General features: G+C 44.2%; 1 protein-coding gene across 10 annotated transcripts in view; it reads left to right on the top strand.

Moving 5' to 3' along the window:
- YEATS2 (YEATS domain containing 2) overlaps positions 1-11,709 on the top strand; it is a 39,958-nt gene extending 28,249 nt beyond the window's left edge. For 5 of the 10 annotated variants that reach the window (XM_015870919.2, XM_015870916.2, XM_015870917.2 and 2 more), the window contains 10 exons: positions 795-926; positions 1,168-1,266; positions 2,227-2,338; positions 3,278-3,351; positions 4,106-4,185; positions 5,037-5,238; positions 5,987-6,213; positions 7,209-7,283; positions 8,661-8,734; positions 9,545-11,709. In XM_015870919.2, the coding sequence (XP_015726405.1) occupies positions 795-926; positions 1,168-1,266; positions 2,227-2,338; positions 3,278-3,351; positions 4,106-4,185; positions 5,037-5,238; positions 5,987-6,213; positions 7,209-7,283; positions 8,661-8,734; positions 9,545-9,653 (1,184 nt within the window). In that variant the 3' untranslated portion in view covers positions 9,654-11,709. The remainder of the gene's footprint in view (positions 1-794; positions 927-1,167; positions 1,267-2,226; positions 2,339-3,277; positions 3,352-4,105; positions 4,186-5,036; positions 5,239-5,986; positions 6,214-7,208; positions 7,284-8,660; positions 8,735-9,544) is intronic. The other 5 variants (XR_001557046.2, XM_015870913.2, XM_015870915.2 and 2 more) reach the window with 5 other exon arrangements.
- The last annotated feature ends 359 nt before the right edge of the window (positions 11,710-12,068 follow it).

Below are 12,068 nucleotides of genomic sequence, written 5' to 3'. Positions count from 1 at the left end.
ATGATGGATTTAGGCCCATACACAATATTAGTGCGGTCGAGAGAGGTAGAGAACAGGAGGTGAGTGCCTTTCACTCGTTGCCCTGTGGCACAGTCTTGCTGGGTTCCACCAAGGTGAAGGGATGCTGCTGCTGCTAGTGCTGGTGATACCAGAATATCCTGCCTGTTGTTTTAGCCCGGCTGAAATCAGTGCTTTATTCAGTCCTCCCCTTGATACGCTTCATAGCTTGATCAGCCATCCATACAGGTGTATTCACTGCCCAAAACAGAAAGACATGGGACACTCAGTTTCAGGTATGTTCTTCATCAGGCTCTCTGCACAGGCTTGGGTTGATCATTTAGTGGAAGTATGGTTGGTTGTGCTCTGCTAACTGCAGCTGAACTGCAGAGGTGTGTGTGGCACTGACAGAGCGCAGTGAGGGGCTGACTACAGCGGAGCTGTTGGTACCGAACACTTGAGCACAAGGAAAGGAGAGGAGATCTGCAAGACACGCTTTAACTAATTTTGTCTTACTCTGATAAGAGTGTTCAGCTCTGCGCTGAGCCTGCTTTATTCAAAGAGTTTGTTACGTCAGTGTTTAAGATTGCTTCAGAAATGAGATAACTGACTTCGTATAAGGCATATAAGGCAACCCGGCATTTCAGCAGTCATCCCTGTCAGTAGAAATTTGTCAGACAGAACTGAGGCTTATTAATTGAGTGCCATCCTAGTTCAGGCAGAAAGGGAGAGAAATAACTGGAGATAAACAAAATGGTGTGTTTCATTTAACGTTTTGTCTTCCATTCTTCTTGCAGGGTTGCTAAAAATCCACTCAAATCAGTCTAGTCCACAGCAGGCTGTTCTGACAGTTCCCAGCCAGCTTAAACAGCTCGGTGTAAACACAGCTTCTGGAGGTGTTCAGACAATACTCATGCCTATGAACAAAGGTAAAGGGCAGAGGAGGATGACAGATGGTGTTTGAAAATCCCCTTTGACACAGAGTAGCTCTTAGTCACTGTTGGCCAAAGTGGCATGAAGTTACAGATAGAAGAAAACATAGCAAGGAGGCTCATCCCTAAAATTTGCATTGCAAATATTTTGTTGATTCTGAATATGGTTGTTTGTCAGAGCTGCTTTCTTTCTTTTTTTTTCCCTTTATTGTCCTAACTGTTTCCTGTTCCTCTCCAGTGATACAGTCGCTTTCTACCAGCAAAGTTTCAGCTGTGACAGCCGTCACGTCAGCAAGTACAGCTGTCTCTAGTATGTCCGTGGCATCCATCACTAAAGGTAACATGGAGTTGCTCAGCAAGATTAACAGTGCAAATATTCATTGCTGCTTTGTGTGGGTGGCCTGGCTCTGAAAGCAGATGCTGTGACTATGGTTTCTTGTGTTTCTGTTGTTAGCAGGGTTTAAATGAAGTGGAAAATGTCATCTGGGGGCTGGGAGATTAACAGTTAGTTCCTCCTTGACAAAACCCAAAGCATAGGCAAATGCTGGGAGGAAAAATGGTGTTCTGTTAGGCTACTGTGAGTGCAGCAAGTATTCATTCTTTCAATCCATCATTGCAGAAATGCACTGAGCAAGCACTTATTTTATTCTGAGGACAGCAGTGACTGCTATAGTGACAGTGATCAAACTTACTGGAGCGGTGCTGTTGATGCCTCATGCAAGTGCATTATGCTGAGTGGACAGTCACATCCACACACCTGCAGAACGTCCCAGTGTTATACATTGCCAGAGCTAAAAGTCCAATTATTGTAGAACTGTTATGTGTCTGTCCCATGCCAGATGAATGCCAGACTGCCTGTCTGTTCTGAGCTGAATGTCTCTCTGCTGCTTCTCCTGAGCTCTGTTGTAGATGTGAGAAAGTTCACTGGTGTCATTTGGAAGTACCACTTCTTGCTATAACCATTAGTAGATCTCTGTCCAGCTGCTTGCTTACCAAAAGGCTGGTGTACATCTGTAAGCAGATCAGGCAGTTGTGTGCAAAACATCAGCAACTGATAGTGCACATGCATGTATTCTAAAAGGGACAAGATATGAAAATGTTGAGGTTCGGAGGGGGAGCTGTTCGTGCTTTCTGCTAGCACAGCTGAAGGGTATGTACTCATTGTTTGTAGCAAATAGAATGCAAACAACAAATGAAGTGATGTTATGTGAGACCTAGTATTGCTGAGTGAGACTTGACACATTTATGAAGCTGATGGATGCTTTTGTCGTTTGAAACGTGTTCTGTTTCTTTGAAGTTAAGATGGAGCCTGATTCCACAGGACAGAATTGCACCTCTGTGGGTACTCAGGAAGGGCAAGCGACAGTGAAAACAGAAGAGAATTCAGAACTCGGGAACTACGTTATCAAGTAATTGTTTGTCTGTATGGATTTCTGGTCTTAGAAATTCCAGGGGAGATGGAGGAATTCGTGCAGCATTGTTAGGAGTTGGAAAGTTTGACACAAACATGAAATCTTCTGTTACGTGTGCTGGTTTATTGATACTAATCCTGTTGGCCGGCATTTGTTTCAGGCAGAGTTGAAATACTTCCTTTGTTAACAGATTTGTATTCAGGGCTCCTGCAAAGGGAAAAAATACAATTAAAGATTTGTCATTCTGTTGGGGTTTGCTAAACCTCAAGCTGCTAAAACCTCTTTTATCATCCACTGCTTATACAATTCCCATTGCTGTTCTGTGCTCTTACTGAGGTCAAACTGTGCCTGGTAGAATGCAGATAAACAAGGCAGCAGCTGAAATAAGTAGAACTGTCTCTTCTTGCCACTCTAGCCTTGATAAGGTCATATATTTCTGGAATTACCTAATATGACACCTGCCTTTGTTCCGAATTGGAATTAGATATGTATAATGGGAGTATTTTTTCACTGATGAAATCCAATGCTGTATTTCTGGTGCTCTTGGAAGTACTTCTGAGTGTTCCTTCAGTACAAAGCAGCATCCCGTGCACTGTCCCATATTCCTTCTGGGACAGCTTCTACTAACAGCTGCTGCTTATCCCTCAATATAGTGTTGCACCTTGCAAGATGACACAGAGATTTCTTCCAAGCCTTCCCAAAAAAGGCTGCCCTCAGTTTCTTCAGCTTGACAAGTAAAGCTGCAGGTGTGGATGCCTGAGCAAGGGGAAGGGCTGCTTAAAATACCTTCTTCAAACAGAAATTTGCCCTCACATTAGTAAATTAAATTAGTTGAAGGCCCTGAGGCCAGGGACCTGCAGTGGTTTTGGAACTTTTTGCACATGTTTTGTTACTTCCAGCAGTATTCTTCATTGTGATTCTCTTTATCCCTTGCAGCATAGAATACTTGGAGAACACCCAGCAGCTTTTAACAGCCATAGTGAAGAAGGTTCCATTAATTGCTGAAAAAAGTAAGCAATGATTGAGAAGGCTTTGCTTTTTTATTTCCAGGGCTTGTTTATGTGGAGGTTTCAGAAATACCTTCAAATATGGCAACAGCTTAAAATTGAACATTTGGATTCATTTTTCTGATGGTTTTTCTTTGTCTTAATAACAGATGATGGCATACACAGAAATATTGAATGTTTCTAATTGTGTGCCTCTTCCTCACATACGTAACTGAAAAGTACCTTCTTTCCTGGTAACTAATGCACTTAGGACAGCGTTCCTGGACCCCAGGTAGTGCAGACCCTCTCCAGATGAGTGTGGTCAGCAAAGCAGTAGCAGGCAGTGCACTGTGGCTTTCATTACAGGGGATCTGAACCCCATCCTTTTCTTTTTGCCAGGAAATATTGTAAATGTTTCATGTTTATTGTAAATTGTTGGCAAATAGATATCTGTGTGTCTTCCGATGGAATAGCGTGACCAGTAAGACAGGCTTACAGGTCTGTATTGCTACAGTTTGAGGGCAGAGGAAAGGAAGCTTAACCAGCCCATAGCCACAGATGTCTGTGTATCCTGATCAAGAATTATGTTATAATAACACACATCTAGAGGACCGTGTGTGCTGCACACATCTGTGCAGCTCTCAGCACAGCAATTGTAAGCTAGTCCTTGGTCCTGAAAGCAGAATCACACTCCTTGCCACTATAGAACATCAAAAGTTGAACTTATTTTATTTAACTTACTTAATTTTGTTTTTGTTTTTGGTTTTGTATTTTCTAGGTGAAGATGTAAGCTCTTATTGTGCCGGTTCAGTGGAACAGTATTACAGCTGGAATATTGGGAAGAGGAGGGCAGCTGAGGTAATCCTCTTCTCTCTTGTTTTGTAAGCAGTCATTAGTGCCACAAGAGGGATTTCTGAATTACAGAACCTCCCCTATTGGTGGCTGTCCTTGTTTTCTGAAGCACTCTGTTGCATGATTTTAAATGGATTCACTACTTACTGTTTTTGGTCTGGGGAGTGCTCCAGTTTGTTGTTCAGAGCCTTCTTCAGGCAGAAGGGACTCTGAAGGTCATCTTCCAGTTCATTCAAAGTTAGATGTTTCTGAAATATTTTAAATAGCAGAATTTTTGCAAATGACCTTGTTGCTACTTTATCCTCATCATTCCTTCATGGCGTGTATTTTGTCCATCTTTTTGTGGGACTGTGGCTGCTTTCCATCAGAAGAGGATCTGAGAGTATTAGTACCGAAATGCTTTGTCACAGACTATCAGTCCAACAGCAATAAAAACTTAATTCATGTTTGGATCCTTCTGTAATCTGGTTGTTTCCTCCTGTTTTGTAGTAGTTTTATCCTTTCTCTGTGGGCTTACAAGGAAGGTGGTAAAACTGATAAGATCATTGCTGTAGCAAACATAAGTGAGCAAAATTAAACCAGATTTTGGGAAGCATTGTTTGCTCCAGTGGATTGCTTTCATTATGCATCGTAAGATGTTATTTAGGAGATGAGACAGTTTAAGTCAAGGCAAGTATGTCTGGGCCCCTGTAAAATGTATGTCACTCTTCCTTGGTTTTGGTTGGATGAGAAAGAGTTTCAATGACCTGCCCAGCACTGGCAAAGACTGGGACAGTCATTGGGAAAGTTGTATTTTAGGTCATAATCCAGCCATAAATGTTTTGGCTGGTATAAGTTTTTCCCCTGGTTTGTTACAGTGGCAACGAGCACTGACCGTGAGAAAGATTCTTCAGGAGATCATAGAGAAGCACCCCAGGTTTCACAGCATCGCACCCCTGAAGACGAAGCATGTGGTGCAGTGGTGTCGATTCCATGGCTACACTCCTCCTGACCCCGAGACCTTGCGGAACGATGAGGATTCCATTGAAGATGTGCTGACACAGATAGACAGTGAGCCAGGTGAGCATGCAGGGACAGAGAACTGCTTTTTGCCAGAGGCACTGTTGGTTAAATTGGCTCAAGGATGGGTGTGCTCCCCTCCAGGCTGCCTTGTCAGTTGAAGAGAATTTCTTCCTTTGGGTTTGATTGTTGTTGTGGTGGTTTTTGGACTTGTTTTTTAATTCACTCTGGAATGACATAAGTTGGGGGTTGTAATGGCAAGCAAGCAGGTAAGTGAAGCTGTCCCTTGTGCGCACCAAATCTTATGTTCTGTAAAGCCTCTTCTGAGTCTCAGTGTGTGTTTCACCTGCAGGCAATCCCTTTCCCAAAGCTGGGTGTTCTTACCCTTCTGTAATTCCATTGGGAATCTGTCTTCTAACTTGTCTTTAATATATACATGACTGCATTTGTCACAGCATAGAAGGTGATGTAGTGCCATGTGGTGCCTGCGCTGTACAAGTCCAGTTCTCTGAGCAGGTTGAAGAGCATCTAACTGGACAGATGTCAAAAAGCTTCTTTCAGAATGTTTTGGGGGTCATCTTGTTTGAAGTGCAGCCTTCTTGATTGCTGTGGGGCAGACGAGAGGGAGCACTGAGAGCATAATGAGGAAGATCTTGATGACAGTTTGCTTTTTCTTCATCCATGTTTAATAGGAATTATAGAAATAACTCCTAATTACCATAATTTCTTGTCATATTTTGCATGTGCATCTGTTTGTAAGCAGCTTTCCATAGTATATCATTTATCTAATTGATTGCTTCTTCTTCAGAATACCCTTCATCTTACAGCAGTGGTGAGGAGCTGTGCCAAAAACTAGAGGAACTGCAGCACTTTCTGAAACAAGAACCTGAGCATGAAGAGGAAGTAGATGTTCTCAACTTCAATGAGCCTTTAAAACTAAACATTAAGAAAGAACAGGAGGAGAAACAAGAGGAAATGAAGTTCTATTTGGCTTCCTTGCCTGCATCAGAGTTTGTGAGAGACACAGCAGAGAAGGTAATAAGTGAATCCTAAAGCTAATAAGGAACTGCTGCTCAACTAGTTGTGACCTTACATTTATTATTTAGTTAGCTTGCATTCATCTCTAGGGCCCTCTGGGTGCTTTATCAAGGTTTTGTAAATGGCTTTGTTAAATCTGATTGTCTGGTTTCCAACACTGCTGGCCAGGGCTGGCAGAAGTGAAGAGTGCTAGTTGGGATATCACTTCAGAGCAGCAATGCTGCAGGGCTTAGCACTAGGAAGGCTGGCCTGGGAGCAAGAGGTAATGAGGGAAGAAGTGCATAGAATACATCCTGGCCCATCTTGTAAAATCTTTTGGTTTGAACCTCTGCTGCTCCTGGAAGAGGGTGCAGTAAAGATCACAGCAAACCTCTACAGCTTGATTTTCCTCCTCATTTAAATTAGAGCAAAAGAGGGAGAGTGTGGGCTTATCTCACAGCAGGAGGCAAAGGGAGAAGGTGGTTTACTTTGCTTGTAGGCAGGAGAGCTCTCTGCTGGGAGACGGGGGGAGTTTCCTTGCAGCAACTGTGGAGAAAAAAGAAAACTCTGCACCTCAAATGCTGGGACAAAGCCTTGGTTACAGCATGCCTGTCATGTAGCCAAAGAGGTGACAAGGGTGCAGGCATGTGGGGAGCCAGGCTGGGCAGTGAGGCTCAGTGGTGAAATTCCACTGATGCACAACTGTTATTTTGGCTGGAGTGCTGTTTGGAGCTGTTACAGTCGTCATAGTGTTATGTATGGGAAAGCTTATGAATACATGGACTGAATATATGTGCAGTTTTAAAATGGAACTTTTATTTGCAGTCTGAAGGCGCTGAGTATAATTGCTTTTAAGTAAATGAGATTAATAGTGCTGGAAAGCTGTGTGGATCCTGCTTGTTTGGGCTTTAAATACCCTTCATCATGGATTGTTTCTGTTATTTCATTGTCATTTGTTCTGTAGCAAAATATGAGTTGTGTTACTTGATGTGCTTTTCTTTTTCTTCTTATAGATAGGGATTTCCTTTCAGCCTGCCGAGGTACAAAGGAACGTTTATGCATCAGTCATAGAAGACATGATTTTAAAGGTAAGAAGTTATTTCATATATTGAAATTTTCCATGACTGTGTTAACCCAGCAGTGGAGGAAGAAAAATGTCCAAGAATACACAGTGGAGATGCAGAGTCTGATGTCAGTGTGTGTGCATGTATGGGAAGATTTATAGCTGGACAAAGAGAATTGTGTATTTCTGTGTATGTATTTCCAGATTCCTAACTGAATTATTGGCTTGGGCACAATGTAGTGATTTGCAGATTCTGAGCTCCAGTCTCCTCCTTCACTTTGGAAGTACCTCCTTATTCATCCTACCTTTCAAAACTGTAAGGGGGAAAAATCTGCCAGAGTTATTTCAGACTCCAATTATTTTATAAGAGGATTTGCTGTTTTTTCCTAAATACTGTTGAGTTGTTTCTTGCCCGTGTTGTTTCTACTGGGAGACCACGGAATGCCTGAAGTCGGCAGCAATTCTCCGTTGTATGAGAAGCCTGTCAGACTCAGTTTTAGAAGAACACTGTTCAGAGTTTTAGTTCGAACCAGTCTCTGGAGTTGGAGCGCTCAGGGTCGGGCTGAAGGCTGACATGGATTATTTTTAGCAGTGCTCTGTTGTATTTCAAGCCTAAGATGATTTTTTATGTTTATGCAGACCTGCTTATCAGCAGATTGGTTTTACAAAAAGCTGCCTGATTCCGGGTTACATTATATGTATATACGCTTGTATTCACACTGTCTCTTGCTGCAGTTGAAGTCAGATATGGATATATCTGGGTTTAGACACAGTTCTAACCATCAGATTGCTCCAGTATAATTTTTGAGTTATACTCCAGCTTTCCTGAGTGATAAATCCCAGAAATGTCTGCTCTGGTCTTGAGAGAGACTCAGAAAAGCCAACAGCCCAAATTAATGTTGTCTGAGCCAAGCATGCAGTGCGTACAGATGCTGTCTGCCTGCTGTCCAGGGAGGGAAATCCTTGTGTAAGTGCCTTGAAGCAGATGTGGTGGGCAAAGGGAAGGGCTAACAAGCATATCCTAAGTCCTGGAAGAGGATCTGCCATCCGCCGTATACAGAGAAGTTTTGCTATGTGAATGCCCGTTAAAATACAGACTGGATCTGGCATCCACCCACCCTGCTGTGCACAAGTGCTCTGTGGGTCCAGGCCCACCAGGCGGGGCTGTTACATTCATGAGCTGCATGCAGCGAAAGGCCTCTTCTGTTAAATAAATACACAGTACGCCTTAGTGCTGTGCTAATGAAAGCCACCTGGGTGTCCTGACCTGCTCCCTGCTGACTTCAAGCAGGACTAAAGCAAGCTCAATCTTTAGAAGTTTGGTTATACTGATGCTCTAGCAAAAAGCACATTGCTTTCTTCTTTGCCTGATGCTGTCACCTAATGTTGCCTTTTGTCACAGGCCACTGAACAGCTAATGAGTGACATTCTGCGGCAAGCGCTGGCAGTGGCGTACCAGACAGCTCCTCACAACAGGTACAGCACTTGGGCCATTCATGCCAGCACAACATACTGAGCTGCGTGAGGAACTGGGTCAGATTTTGTATGGCTCAGACCATGCCAGCGAGGGATTTCCATGCTGTGGGGCTGTGTGTGTATGTGCATGAGCTGTGTTCTGGGAAGATGCAGGCCTTAGGAGGGGTTTGGGTGTCATCACGTTCCATAGTGGCAAAGAAGTAGATGTTAAAGGCTGAGGCAGGATTCTCTGATATTGCCACACTCGGAGGCAGATAACTTGTTTTAGCAGAGCCACAGTGGAAGGATCATCTCTCATTCAGTTGAGGTTTCCATGAGTTTTCCCATGGCCTGGTAGGACTTTAATGACCCAGATACTCTTGATCTTGATGAAAAACACCCAAGTATATTTCATGGGTACGCTCTTCTACAGCTCAGATCCGGAGTGATTTTTATGATCCCATTGGATTGCATTTGATTCATGTTTGGCAGCATGAAATTGGAAGATTTAGGTCCATGAGAAAGCGCTTAGTTTAACTATTACCTGTATACAATATAAAAACTTATTAATATGTGCTTCGATATATAGAATGTAAACTGACACTTCATTTTGCTGTGCCAGTGTCCAAGATGTTTCCCTCAGCCATTTGGCAGTGGTTCTTCTGTGCCATGATATTTTAATGCCTCTTTTTTGTCTGTTCCTCTGGCACCTGATTTTATCACCCTGTTTCTGATTTGCATTATTTTTCTTCCCCGTTAGTAAATTTAGTAACTTGCTGATTAATGGATATGTCTTTGTGTTACAAAAACATTGTGATGCATTCCCTGCAGGACTCCAAGAGAGATCACAGTGATGAATATTCACAAAGCCATCTGTAATATTCCCTTTCTTGACTTCCTCACAAACAAACACATGAAGATACTAAATGAGGAACAATGAAAGAGAGCAGAGAAGATGCTACTGGAAAGGTGAATTTATGACTGAAGCTGGGCTGACAAATCCAGTGGGACACTATTGTATACATTTATAGCATCGGGCTACTATCTTGTTACCTCCAATTAAAGATGCACCTTAATGCAACAAAGTGATGCTCTGTTCCAAATCGAGTTGTTAAATGTCGGTGTTTACTTGGTAAGTGTACGTTCAGTGGCTGAACAAACATTGTCAGTTTGCATCAAGCTGCAGGCTGTGAGAGGCTCCGTGCTCCTGGGCCCTCTGACAAGAGCTGTACTGATGAGATTAAACTTCTTTCTTTTCTTTTTAACATTCAGTGTCTGTGGGCTTGGACTGGCTGAAACCTTTGCTTGCTCAGCAAGTACCCCCCCAGGCTGCTGTGAATTTTGGAAGGCATGTGCCCAGCTTGGCCTTGCTGCTCTGACAGCATTCACTAACAGCCAGCTTGGATTCTCAAGTGTCCCTTTGGCTGAAGTTCTGCCAGATTCACAGAAGCCTGATGAGGTCAAAGAAATCAGAGCTTTGTTGCTTGTGGGAACCTCCTCTGATGACCTGACTGCAAGGAAGTTCTGCTGCTCGTGCAAGGGCTTCCGTGTCTCAGGAATGTCACTGCTGTAGGAGACATGTCTGCAGGCTGGATCATGACACCTTTCTCAAGAAGGCTTTGAGAACAACATGCAGACTGCCCTCCCCCACTCACTGCCCCTGTGTCCAGCCCCATGGCTGCTTGCTCATAGTGTGAGTAAGCCATTGCAGCTTGGTGGGACTCTTGTTGGACTGTCATGCTCTCAGGTGTGTGAGGCAGCATTGTCAAGTGGGTGCAACATGGGTCAAGCAACCTGAGCCTCCAGTGTTCTGATCTCAGCTGGGTCACTGGCCTGCTGCATGGCCTTTGATTTAATCACTCTGTGCCTCCGTTTCCCCACCTCTTGAGCATGGGGAGCAGGATAACCTACCTCACAGGGATGTACTGAGGCCTCTCGCTCCTGTCGGTGCCGTGCTTTGACAGCACAAAGCCTTTAATAAACATTAAACTGCATTTATCTTTTCTGGCCTAGCGTGGGAACATAAATCTTCAAAGTGTTGCCTTCTGGTGCTTTTCTGGGGCTAGAAGATGGGCCGTGGTAATGCCAGCTGTGTGCAGGAACTGTGGATAGAACATGGTTCAGTTGGGTGGTGATCTTGGGCTGCCAAGGGGAGCTGACAGGTGGGTGCAGTTCTGGATCTGTAGAAGGTGCTGTGTGCCTCAGATGAGATGCTGCGTGTTTTCTCTGTCCTGGATGAAGTGTTGATACTGTCTGAGCTGTGAAGGGAGAAATGCAGGGAGCTGGGGCTGCTGGCCCTGTGCTGTTTCTAAGCTGTTGTGAGCCCCAAGACCATGCTGTGACCAGCCTCCTTGGGTACGGCCTTTACAAAAGGGTGTTTTGGAGCTGTCTGTCACTATTGCTATGATGGGATGTGTAGGAACAGCCTTGCCGTGCTTGGATCTGCTGCAGTGACGCAGTGCGTTCCCAGCCCCCGGCTCCTGTGGGCTTTGCTCTGAGATTTCAGTGTGCTCAGAGCAGCTTTTGAGAAGCCTCAGTGTGGGCATGTTTGCAAATCGTGGTGTCCTCGCCCATGTCCTGCTGTTCTGCAAAGAGCTGTATCAGCGTGGGAGGTGTGGGGCAGCCCTGCAGCACTGTGCTGCTATAGCAGATTGCTGCTGAGATGTTCCAGAGCAACCACGGGCTATTCTGTTGCATTAATAATGGATAGCATTTGCTGAAGAGAAATAAAACCTGTTAGAAAATAACACATTTCTCTCAGTGCTTTGGATGTAGGAGATGTTTGCAGTCTGTCCTTTGAAAAGCAGGGGGAGGAAAATCTCGTCAGCGAGAAGTGCCTGTGTGAGTGGCTTGGGGTGGGGGCACAAGTGAGAGACCTCTCTTCAAACATTGCCCCTTCGTAATGCTGAGTGTTGGAATCCTTCATGTTACCTGTATTATACTGTATAATTATGTAAGATACGTATGTTTACAATAAATTCTTTTATTAGCTGTGATGGGTTTGTCTGGCTGCCGCCTGTCACTCCAAGTTGCTCCGAGACCATGGAATAAGGGGTTTTGTGATGCCATGCCTTCATGTTCATAAATGTATCTGCAGCAAAAGGGCAGCCATGTGGAGGATGGTGGGGACGTGATGATGGTGAGCTCTGCCCACTGGCACTGTACATACTGTATCTACATACAATTGGCATTGTATGGTAGATACTCTGATGGCCAGATCAGGGCAGGTCGGTATCAATAAGGCAGAAGTAGAAGGCTTGCAGCTTCCAAGAAATTCATGTAAAGCAAAGAGAAATGCAGCTTTAAAAGGGAAATGTGGAGTGGTACCAGAGGAGGGACATGGAGGTGCTCTGAG

Source organism: Coturnix japonica, chromosome 9 (genome assembly GCF_001577835.2).
Source record: "Coturnix japonica isolate 7356 chromosome 9, Coturnix japonica 2.1, whole genome shotgun sequence".
NCBI lineage: Eukaryota > Metazoa > Chordata > Aves > Galliformes > Phasianidae > Coturnix > Coturnix japonica.
This window is presented reverse-complemented; position numbering and strand designations above follow the sequence as displayed.